Source organism: Phragmites australis, chromosome 7 (assembly GCF_958298935.1).
Source record: "Phragmites australis chromosome 7, lpPhrAust1.1, whole genome shotgun sequence".
NCBI lineage: Eukaryota > Viridiplantae > Streptophyta > Magnoliopsida > Poales > Poaceae > Phragmites > Phragmites australis.
Genome location: NC_084927.1, coordinates 32,721,582 through 32,742,720, shown reverse-complemented (window position 1 = coordinate 32,742,720; position 21,139 = coordinate 32,721,582). Strand labels below are relative to the sequence as shown.

Sequence of the window (21,139 nt, the reverse complement as noted above, 5' to 3'; positions counted from 1 at the left end):
GATCAACCTTGAATTAGTCCACGCTTCAATCACCCCAACCCACGCACACACCAAATGAAACCCTGACACAAAGAAAGAAAATCAAAACTCGCTGGTGAAATGGATGAATCACTTAACATCAATAAGAATAACACATAACGCGATTCATTTTGAACTCACCCAAGTGCAAATCAACCTTGAATCCTCACCCCCAGACCTCGATCCCCCCACACAAATCAAACCCTAACATATAGAAATGAACAAAATATGACCGGAGAATCGGTTAATTGTTGAACAAATCGAATAGATCGAGTACCAAATCAAAGTAAAGAGCTTGAAATCGCACCTTGAAGAGAAAGGGAATTGTTGTGTCTATGAAGGAGAACGGGATGGGGAATATTTCTCCTCTATGTCGCTTCAAGAAGGGGAAAGGCAATCGAGGGAAGAGAGAGAGAGAGAGAGAGCCGGTTGAGAGAGACTGGAGAGATATGGGTGTGGAAATTGAGGAGTCAAATACAAAGCCGAGTATCCTCCATGTGATAGCGGGTTGCGGACGTGGATCCAAAACCAGTACCCTAGATATCCAACAAAAACTCAATCATCTTACCACAAGGTGGAAAATTAGACAGATTTGAGGGGACAAAATCTGATGACGGATAAATAGCAAATCTATTAATCTAAATAGCAATAAGTGGATTGTGGACTTGAAAACCTTATACCAAGGTGGGACTCCCCTGAACCATCTGATGAAGATTTTTTCTCTCGAAAGGACGTTACGTGACCGATTTTATAATAGAAGAAAAGAGTTGGTCTAGTTTATGAGGGAAACCATATCCGAAAACCGTGTAATGAAAGTATTGTTTAGGAGCATCAAACCAGTTGACGACCCTGAAACGACAATACGGCCTCTAATCGACAAAAGATGCCCAACCAAAAGACGCAACGAAACAAACTGACAAATCCAACCTAACTCAACTTGCACACTAACCAATCAACTAATTGGCCCCTCAACTCAACTTGGTTGGCGGAGCCCTTCTCCCACACTGCACATCTTCTCACCAATAGGCCAACAATGCATTGCTTCGGAGGAGCACGCATCAGACAATTGCAGTAGTTGACAAGTGTCGATCAAGAAGGAAAGCTATCAACAACTAGAGGACGTAGGGGTCAACCTACAAAAGAAACATGTAGACACCAAAGAGCGCAGTGAGCATCTGAGGTGACGCCTTCAAGAAGGGAGTGACGATGACGCCGTCGTCGCTCGACCGAAGAGCCGGTTAGGGTTTTCACTTGGAGGAGCCACAAGGGGTGAGGAGTCACCCCAATGATGCCTTAAGGAAGGAGATGACACCCAAGGATGCCAACATCATCATCACTGATACACAACTGGGCAAGGTTTTCACCCACAACTCCTCCGCCCCAATGTCCGCGCAAGATGGCAGAAGCCAAGAAAGACCACGCCAGGGCCCAACAACCAGCAGATCTTGTAGCCACACCATCTCAACTCCTCCCCCGAGCCGGAGACCCTGCAGCCCCACCAGGTGCCCCCGCAAAGGAGGGGAGAAGCCGGGAGCAGCCCAGGCTAAGGGGGGGTATGGGTAGGGTAGAGTAGTGCAGTCGCCAGGACGTTGACGATGCCAAAGCCATGCCAGAGCGTAGCAGCATCATGAACTCCCACCACCTAACCGCCAAACACTGCACCGAGGAGACCTGCGGGCCAGAAGGACAAATCCCGGGGGAGGAGCAGTGGCCAGCGGTCAGCGACAAGAGGTTGAGCAGCCTCCCCACCAATGGCCCTGAGCCGCCGGGGTGATGCTTCTCAAGGGGTGAGGGGGCAACAAGCGCAACGGACCAGGGGGCAATAGAGCTGCCAACCGGCAGAGACTCCCAGAGCCCTGTCGGCCACAGAGGATGCCATCCACCCTGCCGAGGCTATCGATCGAGCCAGCTGACCTAAGGGTGGCCAGCCAGGACAGGTGGAGCCTAGATCCGGACCCTAAAGGGCGGATCCACCACCGTCGTGAGTAGATCAGGCCCTAGGATGCCTAGATCCATCCAACCAAAGACATGGAAGCTCATATTTTGCCATGATGGAGTACAACCACCGGGGGGAAGGAGAGGAAAGGAGGGAGCTCGGGGGAGAGAAGAAACCACATATGCTCACTGCGAGATCCACCACCACTATTGCCAGCCGACGCTGGCTGCGGTAGCTGCGACTAAGCCAATAGGGAGCGGACTTAGTGGGTGGGGTCTGTGTCGCCCTCAAGTCTCCCCTCAGGGGAGCAATGCGAGAGCCCATGTATGAGTTTCTCGTCTGATGAAGTTTTGGTAGCAACTAGACATGGACTAATAAACCTATGATTAGTTAATGGTAGGCATGGCAACAATAGGTACAAATAGAGTTGAATTTATATAATACATGAAATTACATCACTTCCTTTCACTACGTGAAAAAAGCTCATGGGTGAGGGGTAATAATGCTAATGGGTGACGGGTACCACACCTGTCACCCCGAACGCGTCACTGATGACTAGTCATTGGTGACGTGTCACCCCAAATGATGTCATCGATGACGGGTCATACCGTTACCTGTCACTTATGAGCATCTCCTATGTGCTGGGGTGATAGACATAAGTGACAGGTAACTTCTTCATCCGTCACTTATGTCCTAACATAAGTGACAGGTAACATCTTAACCCGTCACTTATATCCTAACATAAGTGACGGGTAACTAGGTTATCCATCATTTATATCTGTCACCCATGTGCTGGGAGGAATACATAATTACCTGTCACTTATATTTAATATAAATGACGGGTAATTAGATTACCCGTCACTTATATGTATCTTACCGTATGGGAATATCCTGTTTCCAGGCTGCATCCTGGGGGATAGCCAGGATTTAGCAGTCATCTTCTCCCTATAAACAACAGCAACACATCCAAATCTATATTGACAAACACACATATAAGAACTCGTTTCATCATATAATCACAAAAGTTACAAAGTTTCAATTAATTCATTATAGAATCACAAATATTATAAAGTTATGATCAACTCATATTACATATATAAGACCTCATAACCTAGGGATTCTATAGTGGAACTCGTCGTGTGGGCTTATAACTTTAGCCACCAAGAACTCTGTGATTTGTCGTCGAATCTCCGGAAGTGCACCGTCGTTGAAAAATAGAGCGTCAAATTCCTGAATAATTTGACGCGTAACCAATATCATGTTATAATGGAATTAAACTAATTACTGAAATTAGTTATGAATAATCTCGTATTGAACTTACATCGGAGGATTTGAAATTCTTCATGCGGAGCATGTTTCACGCAACATAGAATCCACCGATGTTGTTCGGTGGTTGTTGGTAGCACTGATGGAAAGAAAATTTAGTGTTAGATAAAAAGGAAAAAAGCAACAACAAAGAGCATTTGATATTCTGTTAGGTAGCATTTACAGCGAACTCGGCCTTATGTGTCAGTCTGCAACCGGCTTTCACATCATAGTCAGGTTGAGCTTGAATATATTTGTCAAAAACCCTGTATAAGGATGGATCGATTAGGGAGCAATTGAATGTTAGAAAAGTTAAATATGTAAACTAAGACAAAACTTACGCATCAAGCATTCCTTTTACAGCATTGTTATCACGCTCTCCAGGTTTGCCTTTTCGTCCTACTGATCTTGATGAGTCGAGGTAGAACACCAAGTCCCACTTGAGGCAAATGACCAGTAAGATTCAATAGCCACCGGTGTTATAGGCGTTCATCAGGTACTGTATTTTGGAATATTGTTACATTGCACTGACCACATGGTCCATAACGTAAACCGGGTGAAGTTGTATGGCCGATATTGTAATAGCCTCAGGGTCAAGACATGCGATGGAATCTTTATTCTTCTTTGTTTTTTTATCAAGTGTCTACAGATATGTTGTAGATTCAAGACTTAGTAGTATTAATTAATGAATATTCAATTTCAATGCACTTACAATGTGAAGATTCATAATAATGAAACGTTCAGCCATCAAGGTTGAAGAGGTCGTATAAGTCATTGAAACCCACAATGAAGTAGCCGTCATCATCACTTAAGAGGTGTCGTGGTTTGTATTGTACGACTATGGATATGGCATTGCTGTCTCTAGAAGCATGCATGTAGTAATTATACAAGTCAACAAATACTTGTCCCGCTCATGCTAGGCCATCTATCTTCATCATGGGCTTCCCATATTGAAATTTTGTGTTGGTACTAGTCCACGTTGCTTCAATGTCCGTGAACTTCTTCGCGTTATAATAGCCTTTGACATCTTCGATAGGTTCTTCTTAGAGCCTTTCTTCTCAGCTCTCTTTTTCTTCTTTATGTTACGACCCATCACTTATAACTAATGCAGAAAGATCTGCATCACTTATGTTATAGGTGACGGGTGATATTACGACACATCACTTATTATCTGTTATCTGTAACAAGTAAATACCTTATCTCGATTTGAGACAACATAAGTGATGAGTCATGTAATGACCCGTCACTTATGTGTCTTCTTTGTCCCTTTTTTACAAAGTGTTTGTTCAGAAATATATAAGTTTTAGAATTTAAGTGATAGAATTGTTAATATAACACAACACAAGGAAACGATGACTAGGACAAGCATGGTTTTCCTGGAGGTACAAGAAAAGATGACTAGGACAAGCATACAAACCACAAGGAAACGATAAAATCGGGGCATTCCGCCCGAAATGCTGCCGGACGGCGTAGATATAACAAGCCAAGCAAACTGGTTCGAGCAAGTCTCGAGGGTGCAAAATAGTTACTGCAGCTGGGAGGCTCTGAAGAGCTCCAGGCAGTGCTCCTGGTCCAGGTTCCTGCTCCAGAACTTCTTGTAGTACTCGTCGTAGGTGTAGCTCTGGTACATGGGCGCGTCCCCATCGGCGACGAGCTTACCCGCCGGGCTGATCACCGCGCTGTTGCACGGACACAGGAAAGATGCCACCGACATGCGCTCTTGCGCCGCGTTCACCACCGCGCGGTGCCACACGCTCTTGTACACGCCGTTGCTCAGGGCCTGGATGCGTACACACTTACACGTATAAGCACATCATGACTAGGCTGTGTGCACCAAATGGTGCAGATGCCGGAAACGATTTTTCCATTATATAAAAGAGCACATCAGAACACATTGCCTCAATTAGAAAACTGCATCATCAGGTACCTGCAGCTGGTCGCCAAGGTTGATGACTAGAGCGTTTGGCCGGGGATTGACGGCGATCCACTGGTCGCCGTCCTTGAGGACCTGGAGGCCGGCAACTTTGGGGTCCTGGAGGAGGATAGTGAGGGCGTTCGGGTCCGTGTGCTTCGGCAGGCCGTAGGTGAGGTCCGGCTCCGGGCACTGCGGGTAGTAGTTCACGGCCATGTGCTGCTCCTGCTCGCCCAGCACGTTCTCGATGTAGTCCTCTTCGAGTCCGAGGCTGAGGGAGATGGCGCCGAGAAGCCGGAGCCCGAGCAGCCGGACCTCGCGGCAGTACGTGCTGACTATCTCCCTGTCAAGAAATGCCACGGAAAAAGCAGTGCATCAGCATCATGACGGATGGTTAAGTCACACAACACTGACAGTAGCTGTCGCGGACTTTTTAGTTTCAAACGAGCCAAGAAGGCTAGTTTTTTAGTTTCGCGTGATGTTCTTTTACAGTTAAATGTTTTGACTTGAATCTGTTTTGAAGAAATTGAACAATGTCATGCCTCCAGACATTGGGAACCTTTAATTACTCAGTCGTTTATGGTGTGACGACTAAAAATGGCACATGGTAATGGAAGTCTGAACATTGCTTGAAAATAAACAAGGATAGCAATTGGACGCTAGTGGAATGAAAACCATTTTTCACCATTTGAAAAAAGGCTCTTTTCTGAACGTTGAAGCAGCCAACCTCTACTCATAAACAGAAGCTTTTGAGTGGATGCGCTCTCTGCGCTCAGCTTCCGGAGACGACCTCCCACTTGTTGCTTGGTTGGGCCTTCAATAGGGAATCTGGCTCAGGCTCCTTCACCAGGTTGATCTCGGGCGTCTCATGCCAACTCCTAACAGCTCCTTGGCGGATTGGTGGCTGCAGAGCCGCAAAACACTCTCCTCAGAGGAGATCCGAAAGGGGTTCGACTCCTTCGTCATTCTCACAACTTGGAAGCTATGGTGCGAGCGAAACCAGCGCGTCTTCAAGAACAGCTCCATGATGGCAATTGGCTTGATTCAGCACCTCAAGGCAGAAGGCGCGCTATGATGATCGGCGGGCAACGCCCCAATGTCGTTTTTCTATAGTTATCTAGATGTTGTCATTTCTCACTACTACAGAAAAGATCATCACTACCAGCAAAAAAAACTATATTACTGTTAGTTTTTGAACCGGAAGTGATTAATTATGGATTATCACTGCCGGCTACAAAACTGACAGTGATTATACATATCACTACCGGTTCATGTAACGAATCGGCGGTGATACAAACTATCATTTCCGGTTTTTGAGCTGATTCTACCGATTAATATACTTATCATTGTCGGTTCTAACTATAAACCGGTAGTGATACTCAATCTAAGGGGAAAATTAAAATTTAAATAGGCAGATAATAATTTAACTGAGCTTTATATTAATAATCTCCAGAATTACTGATTTATATCACACTAATATGTAATTAAGTCATTAACTCCATCATTGTACACTAAAAACAAAAGATATGCATGACCCCGTCCACAAAAAATCCTAAACACGTGCGTCGGCCACGACGACGAAGAAGCCATAATCGTTGCTGTCGTCATCGTCCTCGTCATCATTACCGTCACAATCGTCCTCCTCTCCGGCCTCTTCCTCCACCTCCTCCTCTTTTTCCTCCTCCTCATCCAAGCTCCAGGGTCTCTTCGCCTTTGGTTCATCGAGGAAGTAGTCCCACATGCCATCGTCCTCGAAGGGGGGACTTCGCTGATTCGTCGGAGTCTGAGGAGTGCGCCTCATCCGAGATCTCCGCGCGGGGCCTCCGCTTCATCGTTGAACGATGGCACGGGTGTGGGGGCGTGACCGGAGAAGGTGGCAGTGGAGGTGGTGGTGGAGGCGGCGATGGAGTGGACGGAGTGGGAGAAGAAGGCGGCGGATCCATTGTGGTGGTGGCAGTGGCGATGGAATGGAGAGGGTGGATCGAAGAGACTGAGTGTGAGAGCGAGAGCAATCGAGTGAAATATTTAAAGGTGCTCGGGAGAAGCTCAGCAGGCGGGTGCAGAAATTCGTACGGTTTTTGGGATATCACTGCCAGTTTGTATCACTGTTGATTTTTGGGATATCACTACTGGTTTGTATCACTACTGGTTATTAAAGGCATGCCTTTTTATGAACTGGTACCACTACTGGTTCGTGTTACGAACCAACAGTGCTAATTAGAATATCACTGTCGGTTCGTGTTATAAACTAGCAATACTAATTTAAATATCACTATCGATTCATATTACTAACCGGCAGTTATGTATCATTGCTGGTTCTTGCTAGCTCAGTTTTTTTTACTTACAAACCGACAATATATCACTACCGATTATTATTGAACTGATAATAAAAAAAAGATGATCTTTTATATAATAGTATCTTCTCCTTTGTTATTGTCCAGGTCAAGGTAGTTCAGTTTTAGTATGTACTAATAAACTAGGTCACAGTAGTTTCTCTGTAGCCAGCTTGCAGGCATCTAGGTAAGGTCGCACTCTTCTTTCCCATAATGAAAAACGTGCCATGCACGATCTCGAAAAAAAAAACAGTTTTTAAATGGACTACCAAATATCTAAGCTCGAGGTCTACCAAATGCAGTTTTATGAAAAATAATCGATGACCACTCTAAGGGCATGCACAATATTTTTTTTCTTGAACGAAAAAGGTAGGAGCTTTGTCATTCAATTAAGAAGAAGAGGAGTTTATGATACATAATGTGGGCAAGCCACACCATCAACCTAAGAGGGGCTACTTAACATGAGTTACGCACATCGAAAATGGCTGGAAGCACAAAGGAACACTAGAACCTCCTGTAGCCCATGTATAATGTAACGCTAGATCATTAGGAATGCATCGTCACTGATCAATATCCTCATTGGCAGGGTGCGTGACCTCCTGGGCTGACAAGCTCTTATTTTTTAAGATATGATGGTTCCTCTCGTTCTACACGTTCCATATGATCGATATAGATGATCGTCCTGTTGAAGGAGTGGTGTTATTCTTTTGTTACGCCTTTCACTATGATTTTCCACCATTCCACTATGGATTGGAAGCTCGTGAGCTGCCCCGTGTGGATGATGTGCATTTGTTTCCGTGCTAAAACATGGGTCCAGACATCTTGGGCAAAACGGCATTACAGACACAAGTGGATTCCGGTTTCCATTGGACCATTGCATAACATGCATGAAGGTTGGCGCGGCCAGCCTCTTAAGGAAAGATTGTCAGCCGTGAGGATTTTATTCTAAATCAAGGTCCAAGCGAATTACTTGCATTTGTTCTCCATGTTCACTTTCCGTATCAATTTGTTCTTGAAGTGGTCGAAACAGCCGTTGAACTGCACGTGGTAGGCGGATTTAGCTGTGTATTGGTCATCCAGCTGGTCCAGCGCCACCGGATGATGGCGGCGATGTCCGGCTGGATGTGGGTTGGCTGCAATCTGATCTAGAGGGAGACAAATTCCTTGTGTTGTGTGGAAGTTGTTATCCTCCCAACGAGGGTGCAAATCCAGTTGTTGTTGTTGAATTCTTGCTCCATCGTTTTGTTTTTTCTTCTAAAAAGGCTGAAGAGATGCAGTGCGAAGTTCTTGGGGGTGGAGAAGTTCTTGGGGGCTTCGCCTTCCGGCTACGTGTGGTGCTAGAACCTTGTCTTCTTTCCATCTTCAATTGTGTTCATTGTGGAATCATTGAATAATTGGTGGTATGTGGCATCGCAGGGGATGTCGATTCCTACCCATGGCTTGGAGTTGTTAACCCATTCGTACCACAACCATTGGATCCTTAGTGCTTGATAGAATTTCTCTAATCATTAATAGGATTCATCGATGAAATATGAAGTATTGGGGTACTTAGTATCCAACGCTCTATCCTCTTTACCCCATCCCCCACCTCACCCCACTCCCAAACCAAAAAAAGGTTTGGAATATTTACACCCAAAAAAATTCCTCTCTACATAGTACACCACCATAGAAATAGTAAAAGCAGACAGAGTAACACATACGGTTTTTTGGACCCGCCACTGATAAGATATATAGAGACAGTTGCTAAACAGTTGTGCCTGCAACATGACAATCTGTCTGTGTGTGCTAGAATTCATAGGCAATTTTTACAAATACATCTATTTCTATCATACAGACATAGACAAATTTTAGAAAAACTCGTCTGTGATATTATCACAGACAATTTCTTGTAAGATCCGTCTGTGTCTGTATGATAAATATAGATAGATTACTATAATAAATCGTCTGTAATTAAAGACCAAGATATTGTTTTAAATTTAACCCCTCACTCTACTCTTCCTACTACCCCTTTTAAAAATTGCTCGTCTTCCTCACTAAAGCGACGAAGTTCATCTCCCTCACTCTCCTCGTTGTCATCTGATCCCTTTCCGTAATGGTGAGTTCAATGTTTGTTAGGGTTTGATTTTGCGAGGGAGGTTCGAGATCTGGGCGATGAATCCCTTTCCCTGCACTGAGGTGAGTTCGAATTGCATCGCCGTTTTGTTAGGGTTTGATTTTGTGTACTAAGTGTTATTGTCGTGTGTTCCATATCTGCATAGAATATGTCTTTGTTCATTGCTATCAAGCATTGGAAGGATGGGGTTATTCCAATGCCTGCTTCCATGGTCAGAATGCTTGGCGTCGATTTCAGTTATATGGAACATGTGTTCTTCGTTGCTGTGAAGGGCACCACTATGGACCTAATTTATGTTGTGAATCACGTTCTATTGTCTTTTATTTCTGATGGAAATTTCTCTATTGGTATTCGTCACAATGGAGATATTTTCATGAACTGCAAGACTGATTTGAACTGTTATCTCTTACTTAACAAGGGCAAGAGATTTGAATGGACGTTATTTGGTTCTAGCGCATGACTGAGTTTGTCAGGATGTTTCCTGATACTGATGACAGCGAGAAGATGTATGAAGATAATACTTTTGCCGAGATTGTGGTGAAACGCATGCGTATTGGCGAAGCTCAATCCTCGAAGACCTATTAGGGATTAATGTTGTGTATAGGTTTATGTTCCGAACAATGTTCTTCTGATGCTATTTCTATGTTTAATTAGGTTGTGAACCATGTTCTCGACAATGTGTTCTTATGTTAAATGTGATGCATATGGTGTATATACCTATGTGATATATATGCACGTGATGTTCTTATGTGAATTTGTATGTGATGTATGCCATATCATAAGGACAGCCAGGAAGCAAAATAGTTTCCCAAGGAAGAAAGGGTCACATAGATGATTTTTTAGAAAATTCTGTCTGTGACACTTTATACATACTGATTTCCTTGATACCCTTATTTGACCCTTAATACATACATACAGTTTTTCAAAAAAAATCCGTCTGTCTGTATTGTGAAACTAATATGTGTGTAGCTATATTACAGACGCATATCTTATTTAAACATGTTTGTATAGCTCTATTATAGACGAAGTTATAATCTTCTGTAACAAGCTCAATATCACATATACTTTTGTAGAGACGAAACATATAATTATCTGTGATAGAGTTTAAAATCTGTTTGTTATAATCCCTTCTGAGATAGTGATATGATAATTTTGAAGATGTTCTAGAATCTGCATGATAATGAAAGAGAAGGTATTAGAGCATCCATCTACAATGGACAGAAAGTATAAGAGCATCCTCTCCCCTGGGAGTGTGGAGTTTCTCTTTGCCACACCCTTTTATGAAGTGACGCGATTGCGCTGTCTATGCACGTTCCATTCGCTGTATAGTGCGCGCGCACTTCGGGTTCAGGAGTGTACTTTGTAATGGTATCTAGAACCACTAAAGAGGCCACACTTACAGAAACGGAGTGTGCTAGATGACATCCCAAGTGCTCGTCAGCCGTCATACAGGAGAGTATATATCTGTGTAATAATCAAGTATATATATCCTCTCGTCAGTCATGAAACACGGAGTCTAAAGTAGACTGTCGTCTTGTGATTTCAAAAGGGCATATGCTCCAACTTATATTAATATTCCATTTTTAATACCACGATCCGAGCTAAAGCCACGCTCTAAGAGTGGTTATCTGACGTGCATGCATGTGCGCGCCTCCAGAAGATGATCGAGAAAAAGAGATCGAGCAGGTCGCGTCAATGTTAAATTAGTTCTAGGCTTCTAGCTAGGTCGCTTTCTGTGCTGCATGCAACTGCAAGCGCGTCGTGTTACACAATAGAACTGCGATGGTGCTACAGGATAGGATGCCCACATGGTGCCTGGTGGTGAGTATCGGTTCTTGATTGACTGTCGATCGGATTCGGATAATTGATATCGTCCGATCTTGTCTATGTTTCAGTGCAGACAGATCGAATAAGTCCAGAAATGTAATCCTCTACTTTCTAAAATTTCTCCGTTCCCGAGCTATAGTGCAAGCCATGGCACACTTTTGGCTGCATCACCCACATCAATTCCCGAAACTAGCTTGCCATTGGATAGAAATAGGAGTAGCACATCCCAATTTACCGATCGTCCATTCAGAATTGTGTGAAGGCCGGAAACCTATGATTTGAACACCCCCTCTCCGGCCCCGCATCATCTCAGAGAGACGACCCGGGTGGTGAGTTGTCACATCTCAAATTCTTAATCACGTATTTAAGTAAAATCATATTTTTAAGTATTATACTTAATTTTACGTAATGATAATTCGGAGAGCTAATGCACTTCGTTAAAAATTATTTGGATAAGAGAAAAAAAATAAGGGAGAAAAGAATAAAAATTATTTTAGAAATACCTATTTTCTCTAACATGTGGGTCTCACCCTTCACCCACTCCCTCTCTCAAGTGGGCAGCATCCCACCTGCCCTCCCTCTCTCCTCTCCTCACTCCACACGTCTCCCCAAGCTGCAGCAGCACCCCCCTCCCTCTCACTCTCCTACTCAAGCTCACTCTCTCTTTTCTTTCAAAATCCGAGCTCAAGTGGAGGATTCAAGGTATGCATGTGGTACCATCACAAATCTGTGCTACACAAATGTGGTAGTTGATGAGTAAGTTCTAGTATCCTTAGACTATCTCTAATATGTCCCCTTTGGGCTTAGAAAAGATCGCAACTCCAATCGATCAAAAATCTACTCGAGAACAGCTTTTCTGGGCTGACTCGGATACTCTGGACTCACCCGGATACTCCGGGTTCAGCAGAATTTGTCCGTTGAATTGTGTTCAAAATTGGTTAGGTTTTAGGGTGCGAGATTGGTTTAGAATCTTTTAGATGGGGCATATACACATTTGTATAGCACAGATTTGTAAAGTGAGTCAAATCACTCGAGTGGAAAAATCGTGAAGAATCCAAGTCTGTATCACTCGGATAATCCGATCAAACCCAGAGACTCCGGGTAGTTATGTGGTCGTGTAGTCGAGAGCTTCATTTGGAACCTCACTCGGAGTGTTCGGCATATCCCGGATAGTCCGAACCAACCCGAAGGTTCCGAGTCAAGTTAGAATAGTGCTAACCGAGAGCCTTCCCCGGAGGATGGCTCGGATACTCCGGAACTCGGACATTCCGGATTCACCCGGATACTCCGGGCCAGTTAAATAAAAAGGCAGCAACCGAGCGCCTCTTCCGCAGGGTCACTCGGAGGGTCCGAGCCCGGATACTCCGAACCATTCCGAATACTCTGGATGGCTGTTATTTTCTGGTTTTCGTTTAGATCGTTTAGTATTACGTTGATTCGCATATCTTATACTTCTAGCATGTGTTAAGCTTTGTTACATACTTCTAGTGAGTCAGTGTCAGGTACCAATGGGTAGAACCTATGCCGATTGCATTCTTCTACTTTGAATACTTGTGTATTTACATTCCTTGTAGCCCTGAGATGTTGTCAATGTCTAGGTATGAGTTTGACTTATACGCTTAGCCATGCTTAGGTCATTTGGTAGAAGTCGAACGACGGTGCATCCCGTTGTTCGCGAGCATAGGACCTTCTTATAATTACATACACTTGTTGAGGTCGAGATGGTTGAACGAGTGGTGAGTATGAGACGAGGTGTGAGCGGTACTAGGAGGTGTTTTGTCCTGCCCGAATGTGGAGTTCCCCTAGGTAGGTCGGTAGAGGAAACCGGACACCGTAGATCGTTTTACGCCGTTAAGCACTGATCGTCGGTGTTGTTGGCTTTAGCAGTTACCTTACTCACCACATGCCGATCTAATGGTAAGGCGAGCCGAATACCGTCGCAGCTGTGGCTTTTTGGGCTTGGTCATCGACGGTGTGAGCGGGGCAGGCTTGTAGCAGTACTAGTTTGATCCGAGAGTAGTTCTAGTACCGTCGCGCCGAGCGATGCATGATCCAAACGGTTGGGGCTGGTTGAGAAAGGTTGTCACGAGTACCCCTTGTGTGCACTTTGACTTGTGGTACAAGCCGTATGGTCCTCGTGTCGTGTGGGTACAGGAGTATCCCCTGCAGGGTGTATAAACAGTTCGAACTGTCGCGCTCTCGGTCATGAGCATGTTTCTGTCCATCTGCATCGGTCATAGAGTTTCGAGTATGGTTTGTGGTTCGGTATGTGGGAGATGGTGATGTTGGTTCTTGTTGCTTATTGATATACATGTTGTTTACAGTTACTTTTATTCAGTTGTTAGTTGCATGGCAGTTTTCTTATGTTCTGGTAAAGTTTCAATTGCTCACATATATGTCTAGGATGCTTAGTAGTTATGTTTTACCTAGCCTGTGGTTCATCCATGCTAATGATCAATGCATAATCCTTGGAGTCGAGCTATGTATATGTGCTCTATATGGTTTAAGTCTTGTGACTAACTTCGTACTCATGCCTGCGCTTTCAGGTACTCTTGCTGCTGGGGAAGAGGCTATTTTTGGCTACTTCGTGCCTGCCGATCAGGGTGGCGGGCAAGAGTAGTGCATCCTACTCTGAAGGTGGCGTGTTGAGACGATGCCTAAGGGTATGTGGCGTCGTTCTCTTTTGTTGTTTCTAAGTTTAACTTTTCGCTGCGTAGTTCTTTTGTAGTTAGGAGTTGGGGGGTTTTGTCTCCTCCTAGCTCGTTTTTGTTGTAAATTATTGAAATCTGTTGCATGTTTAATACTTGTAATATAAATGTTTATTACTCGCTCTTTATTAAGCTATGTTGTGATGTCTATGTTGGAAGTCATGTGTTCCGATCCTTAGGCACAAAACACGTGCCGGGACTATCGGAATGACATTCTGGTTAATCATCAAGGTTGTGATTATGAATAATGATACTCCTGATGATTAATTAGAATATTATTTAGACGGTTCCCCACACGAGTCAACTCCGCCGCCAAAGCCTCCTCCCTGTGGCCCTACGTGGCTGTCGCCGCCACCTTTGACTGTCAGAGACGGTGTCAAGCGACGGTGTGTGTCTTCCTCTCTCCTCTCTTTCCCTCCATTCTCCTCTTAAAATAAGTGTCTGCTCCCACCGATCCTTCTTGTCCCTTCCATCACCGTTTGGTGGACTAGCCCGGATCTGACCGCTTGTGGCGCAGGCCGCTGGAAGCAGCGTTGGTTGGTCGACTAGTGTCACCGCGCCAGTCGGCGGCCTTGGGGCCATGCTGGTTGGCCGCTACCCACAGCGGGTCAGCCCGAACAACAGGGGCGGCCTGCTGGGCGTTGGGTGTTGCGACTGTCGGTTCTCCCCTTTTCGCGATGGCTACCTCTAGGCCTCCCACCGCTGCTTGTGCTCCTCCTCTTGTTGAATTTGTCTCCTTTCCCCAGATCTGACATGCGGGGAGCTTGACGGCGTGGTGATGGCTCAGGGACGGTGCTTGAGAGTGGGGATGGCTGTCGTTTTCTCGATGGATGGGTTAGGGGGCTTCGGGCGAAAGCCCTACTTGGCCTTCTGCCAGCGCCGATGACGGTGACACCTTTGGGCGCCACTCCCCTCCCTAGAGCGTTGTCAAGAACCCCTTGCCCTCACACACACACATGAGGGTTTGGACTCTTCAGGTTAAAACCCAGCTCTGGGTATCTGGATAGGCGATGGAGATGCCCTTGGATGTTGTGTCCTCTTTGGAGGAGTCGCTTTGGAGGTCCTTTCCTTGGTTTGGAGCTGCAATCAGCTTTGGCGTGGGCCAGGACATTCTCGGCGGCGGACTTCAACACCTTGGAGGCTTGGAGTTTTTTCTTTGATGATCTATTGCTTCAAAATTGAGATGCTCTCCACCTCTCTCGTTGCTCAACTGATGCGCATTGGGCTAGCTGTGCAGTGAAGAAGTCGGAGCTGCTACGTCAGTTTGACGAAGCTCAGCAATGATGACACGGGCATGGTTATCCCGGCGGCGGTATCAGTGGTAGCCTTTGGGTCATGAGCGTGGCGAGTTTGAGGTAGTTGTGGTGTTTCTTCGTAGGAAGTCAGAGCTGCTCTCATGCTTGGCAATGATAACCTACACCGGACCTAGCTAATTTATGGAGTCCAAGTAGTTGGTGGTGTGCCCTTCTTGGGCAGTTGTTCTGAAGAGAATGTCTATTGAGCTGGTTTTTTCGCTAGGTTTCCCATCAAATTAATTGTGTAATTGTAATATTTCAGACACTGTTTCCCTTATAAACTGGATCAATTCTCTCTTCTTATAAAAAAATTAGCAATTCTCTTACCATCCTTTCGGAAAAAAAAGGGAATTCTGTAGATCCAAGGAAATAGCCAATTATCTATGTACCGATCAGTTTGTCATAAAGAACTGTGTTCACCAACCATCTTTCCACTATCTGCTACTACTCCCTCCGGTCATAAAACATGATGATTTGGACAAGGTTTGGTCAAACTTTTAAAACTTTGAGTTTTTAAAATATTTAGTTTAAAAATATTAAAATCATATGTTTAGCTTTTTCTAGAAAACTATTTTTATAATATCACAAATTTATTAGATTTTATAAACATACCCTAATAAAAAAAAACACGATGACCAAAGCTATGCATTGTAGATTGTGTCTTGTCCAAAATGTCATGCATTCGTGGCTGGAGGTAGTATTTCTCAATCTTAACGCCGTCACTAGCACAACTTCCTTAATTTTTAGGTTTGTATTGTTAAGTACTATGATGATGATTTAATAATTAATAATTAAGGACTTACTACAAATACAATATATCCTGAAGATAAATCACCATCATACATGTGTCCTTCATTCGATACGTTATATTTCATAACCACTATGAGGTAAATAAGGCTCGTGCTGATATTCTAGATAATTTATCGCGTTCCACACGAAAATCATTCTCAGATTATGAAAGAGTTATCCAGATATTCGGAAGTAATATAATCCAGGAAGATTACACTCAGAAAGTCTGAGTATGATATGTCTTCCCTACCTGACTATATAAGGAGGGGATGGGTTACATCCAAGAGGGGATCAGAGGGAGCGAGGTTGGAAGCCAGAAGCCGAACAAACGATATGAAGCAAGCCTAGTTAGATAGAAGCAGAAATAACCCATTAGGATCCACAGTAGATTCGAGTCACAATTAGATTCATCTGACAATAGTTTCATGATTTGGAATACGAGAGAACTCGCCAAGACCCTTAAGATTAGATCTAGATATCACCCCCATTGGATTTGTCTTCTTCTGATATTAATAAAAAAAAGAATAGGACAGGGCTATTATTCTAAATGAGATCTAAACTTGTATAAAATCTCACGTCCTCTTCTTCGATACACAGTTAGTGAACATGTATCTCTACTTTAAATAAGTATTTACATAATCGACTTTACCAATTATTGATATACTATATATTATACTTTCTTTGTTATTTGTTAGTTGCCATTTTGGATATCAACACGGTCTCAATACATGTCTTTGACTATTACCTATTTAAAGCATTTGTTACTAAAAAAATATTAAAAATATAATCAATTTAAAGTATTTTTTATGAACAAAACTATTAATATCATTTTTAAATGATAATCTTAATACTTTTATGTATATTAGTGGTCAAATTTTCAAAATCATGAATGGGTGCATCCTCAAACGACATTTATTTAAGAACAGAGGAACTTAGTACTACATTAGGTCGCCTATACTATAGTCAAATGGTATATTTGAGCATTTGCCGAACACTACTTTTTTTATATAATCAAACAAAACTTTGCGACATGTACTACATCATGTCTTCGGTTTAAAATGTAAATTTCAAATAGTGTAGCATACATCCCAGTGCACTATCAATGTTGCATGAGATAGCTAGAGGGTGTGTATGGGCATAGGTATGCATTTGCTTTATTCCCACACGTGTCTTTATGAATGATGTAATTTGGCGATCCTATATTAGCATTCCATATGTTGGGGAAATATTACATGTACAGTCCATTTGTATTCGGGCTGCGTACATCGTAATGATGTAGACATCAGAATTGACTTTTCATTATCTAAGAAAATAATTTATTTGTACAACCCTTACAGTTTCGTTTTTAAATCTTTGGTTGATAAATGAGTCAACCACTCAAATTGATTTGTCTTCTTTATTGTAAACGAGTTGTACAAAACGGGTTGTATGTATAGTAGCATTTCCCATGTGGTTACCTCCCATCGCTTATACTAAGTCACTACGTTAGGATAGTGATGTAAGTAACACATCAATAAATATGTTACAGAGGTTTGTAATAACATATTTGATATATATTCTTGGTGTCTATGTTACTACGGTAAAATCTATTATCGCACATAATAGTTGTTTCTATATGTAATAAAAAGTGTTACAACTAAACTATAGTAACACGTATAATATATATTGCTATAGTCAGTAGTAACATATTTTTTATGTAGTATGCATTTTTGAGAGAAAAAAGTAACTTATGAGAATCGATCCAGGATGCCTCCCTAGCAAGTAAAGTGTACTACCGCTACACTATTATATCTTATCATTAATAGTTTTTTCTATTTTTTTCACATAGCTTTCCTGCATATTATGTGTTTCTATAGCGATTTTTTTGGTAACACCTTTTATACAGCTTTCCTGCGTATTATGTGTTCCTATAGCGTTTTTTTAACACCTTTTCTACAGCTTTCCTGCGTATTATGTGTTCCTATAGCGTTTTTTTAACACCTTTTCTACAGCTTTCCTGCATATTATGTGTTCCTATAGCTCTTCTTTTGTAACATCTTTTTATATAGCTTTCCTGCATATTATATGTTCCTATAGCACTTCTTTTTGTAACACATTTTCTATAGCTTTACTGCATGTTATGTGTTCCTATAGCACTTCTTTTTTAACAGATTTTCTATGTGTTTCTGTACCCCTTTCATTGTAACACTTTTTTGAATCTCATGATGCATGTGTTACAGCCTACCTTTGTAACACGTTTGATGTGTTGCTGCAATATTATTTTGTAACACATTTTTTAATGTGTTACAGAAATGTGTTACCAAAACTATGTTTTCTAGTAGTGCGTGCTGTAGCAAAACTTTTTTTTTAACCGATGAGAACTAATGGAAAAATGAGCCTATGACCAGCTCAACTTGTACCTCCAGTCATTTGTCAGTTGGCTCCGTAAAATATATAAGTTGCTAGCTAGTGATGCATGCTTACTTGAAGGATTCAGGATTGGACGGCCATTCAGGCAAGAGCTCCTCCAATGGGTGGCAGTGAAGGCGCAGATAGTCCCGCCAGTTGCGCACCGTCTCCTTGCGGACGTTAAAGCTCGTGGAGAGCCTTATCTTCTTGGATGGTTCATCAGAGTACAACTTCGCCTTTTCCTCCGCCGGCAGTCGGAAGAACTGCAGCCCGACGGCCATCACCTTCTCCAGTATCTCCTCTTCTATTCCATGGTTTATAACCTAGAAGAAATGATCAAGAAGAACATGTATACTCACTGTAAAGTAAAACATGTGTTCTACATCAGGGAGCGAGCATGAGCTCTAATGTTCCAGCGAGGCGTCAGGCTTGGCTGAAGGAGGAAACGATGTCACGTCCTGACAAGCGGCGAAGCCAATTCTAAAGCCATCGAAGAAATTAAGCCGCCGTGTTTGAACGTTGAAGCATAGAGCCAGGACAAAACCTAGCTAGCTAAGATAAGGCGATCAAGAAGGGGACCTGGAAGAAGCCGTAGGTGCGGCAAGCCAGACCAATCTCGGCGATGACGAGCTGCTTGTCCGGCGAGGCGAGGTCGATGAGCGGGATGTTGCTGTCCGTCGTCACTTCGGCGAGCTGCGGTCTGTCGAACTCGGGCCGGACATAGCTCTCCGGCAGGGTCTCGCGACGCTCGACGGTGGACAGAAGCTGGTTCGCCATGGAATGGATCGGCCGGAGATCACGACGTTGAATCTCGGAAAGCTAGCTAGAGGAAGATGGGAACGAGGGGATCGCGCGAGGGACTTCGCTTGGAGGCGGAGACCTCGCGTTGACGGGATCAGTGACCGGCAGCGGTAGAACTGTGTTTAGTGCTAGTACTGCTGGTTGCTCCAAGACCACCGAGACCGAGTTATATATGCGCGACACTTTCGCGGCACAAGTTAGGATAGGTTCGACAGGTTTATCTATGGAGTCTAACAAAACAGTGTGTTCTTTGTTGGAGCCGACGAGGCCCCAGCCGAAGCAGCCTTCAGGATTGGTAGGAGTCGGATTCCCTCACGCCTGCGCTCGCCTGACGGAACTGAAGATTTTCGGGTGAGCTACAGTAAACTGACGAAAGTGAAGAACGAGTTTAGTGTTTCAGGGGCTGGTTTTGCGCTGCCAAAATTGCCGCAGCTTTTCGGGTTTTCTTCTCCTTTTATTAGCAAAATGGGTAAATGTGCTATCCCACGATCCAACGAATTCATGCCATCCAACGAATCTGCGATCATGCGACGGTAGTGACGCAAAGGACGCGCACGGGGCGCACAACTTGCGGGCTTGTGCTCAACTAACTGAACCTGCCTATCTGAATGGAAACAAACTAACTCCTAAACGAAATTGACTAACAACAGCTAGATTAAATCAACAATACTCCCCCCTAATCTAGATGCCAGTGTCCACCACACCAATCTTTTTTCACATCTCCTGGAACCTTACCCTTCCAAGCCGCTTGGTCAGTAAATCTGCAAGTTGACTGTTTGTGTTAATGTTTTCTATGAACACCTTCCCATCGTCAACGCATTCCCTGATGTTGTGGTAACACGTTTAAATGTGCTTGCTCAGATCATGATAAATGGGATTCTTGAACAATCGGACGGCTGATCTATTGTCGACATGGATGATCGCTACATCTGGCTTCTTCCCGAGAAGGTCACCAAGCTGGCGTCCCAGCCAAACACCCTGACAGGCCGTTGTAGCTGCAGCCATCTTCACATGATGGTAGAGCAACCATCTTCTGCTTCTGTGATTACCAAGTCATTGGATTGGTTCCAAGCAAGAACACTGCCCCAACTGTACTCTTCCGACCATCGACGTCTCCTACCATGTTAGATCGTTGTAACCGATTAGCTCCAGGCCGTTTTCACTTGTAACATAGCAACAACCATACCTCAGTGTACCAGCGATATACCTCAGTAAATATTTGACGGCCCCAAGATGCTCTGTCATGGTGCCTCCATGAATCGGCTGAGGTAACCTACTGCAAATGCAATGCCCGAGCATGAATGCACTAGATAGCAGAGGCTGCCCATTATGCTTCTATACATTGAAGCATCTACTGGAGATCCTAAGCTCACCTTGCTGAGTTTGAGTCGAGCCTCCATTGGAGCCTTTTGGATTGCAACGCTCTGACCAGCCCTATAAATCAATTTTCCGATTGTAGGTGGTAAATATTTCAGTGATTAATAATAACTATTTCATTATGACTAACAAGTTTGTTTTGAAGGGTAATTAAAAGATTAGTTCATAATGTTGTTCGGTGATCTTGATCTCTTAATTGAATGGTTGAACGATCAAAGGATGTGAACGTCAAAATTAAGGACTTTCTAGTTCTAAATGTCATAAGGAGATAAAGAATACTTAGAGTAGCATATGCTCTCTTTTGTTCTTTGACCGTAATATAAAGAGGGATTAAGAG

The 21,139-nt window shown here is 43.6% G+C and overlaps 1 protein-coding gene across 1 annotated transcript; it reads right to left on the bottom strand.

Moving 5' to 3' along the window:
* Positions 1-4,563: 4,563 nt before the first annotated feature.
* LOC133923631 (flavanone 3-dioxygenase 2-like) lies at positions 4,564-19,590 on the bottom strand. The gene is made up of 4 exons (XM_062368911.1): positions 19,204-19,590; positions 18,700-18,947; positions 5,187-5,514; positions 4,564-5,039 (listed from the first exon to the last, which is right to left on the bottom strand). Exons 1-4 carry the CDS (start codon positions 19,399-19,401, stop codon positions 4,785-4,787), a joined length of 1,029 nt encoding a protein of 342 aa, XP_062224895.1. The 5' UTR covers positions 19,402-19,590; the 3' UTR covers positions 4,564-4,784.
* Positions 19,591-21,139: the final 1,549 nt, after the last annotated feature.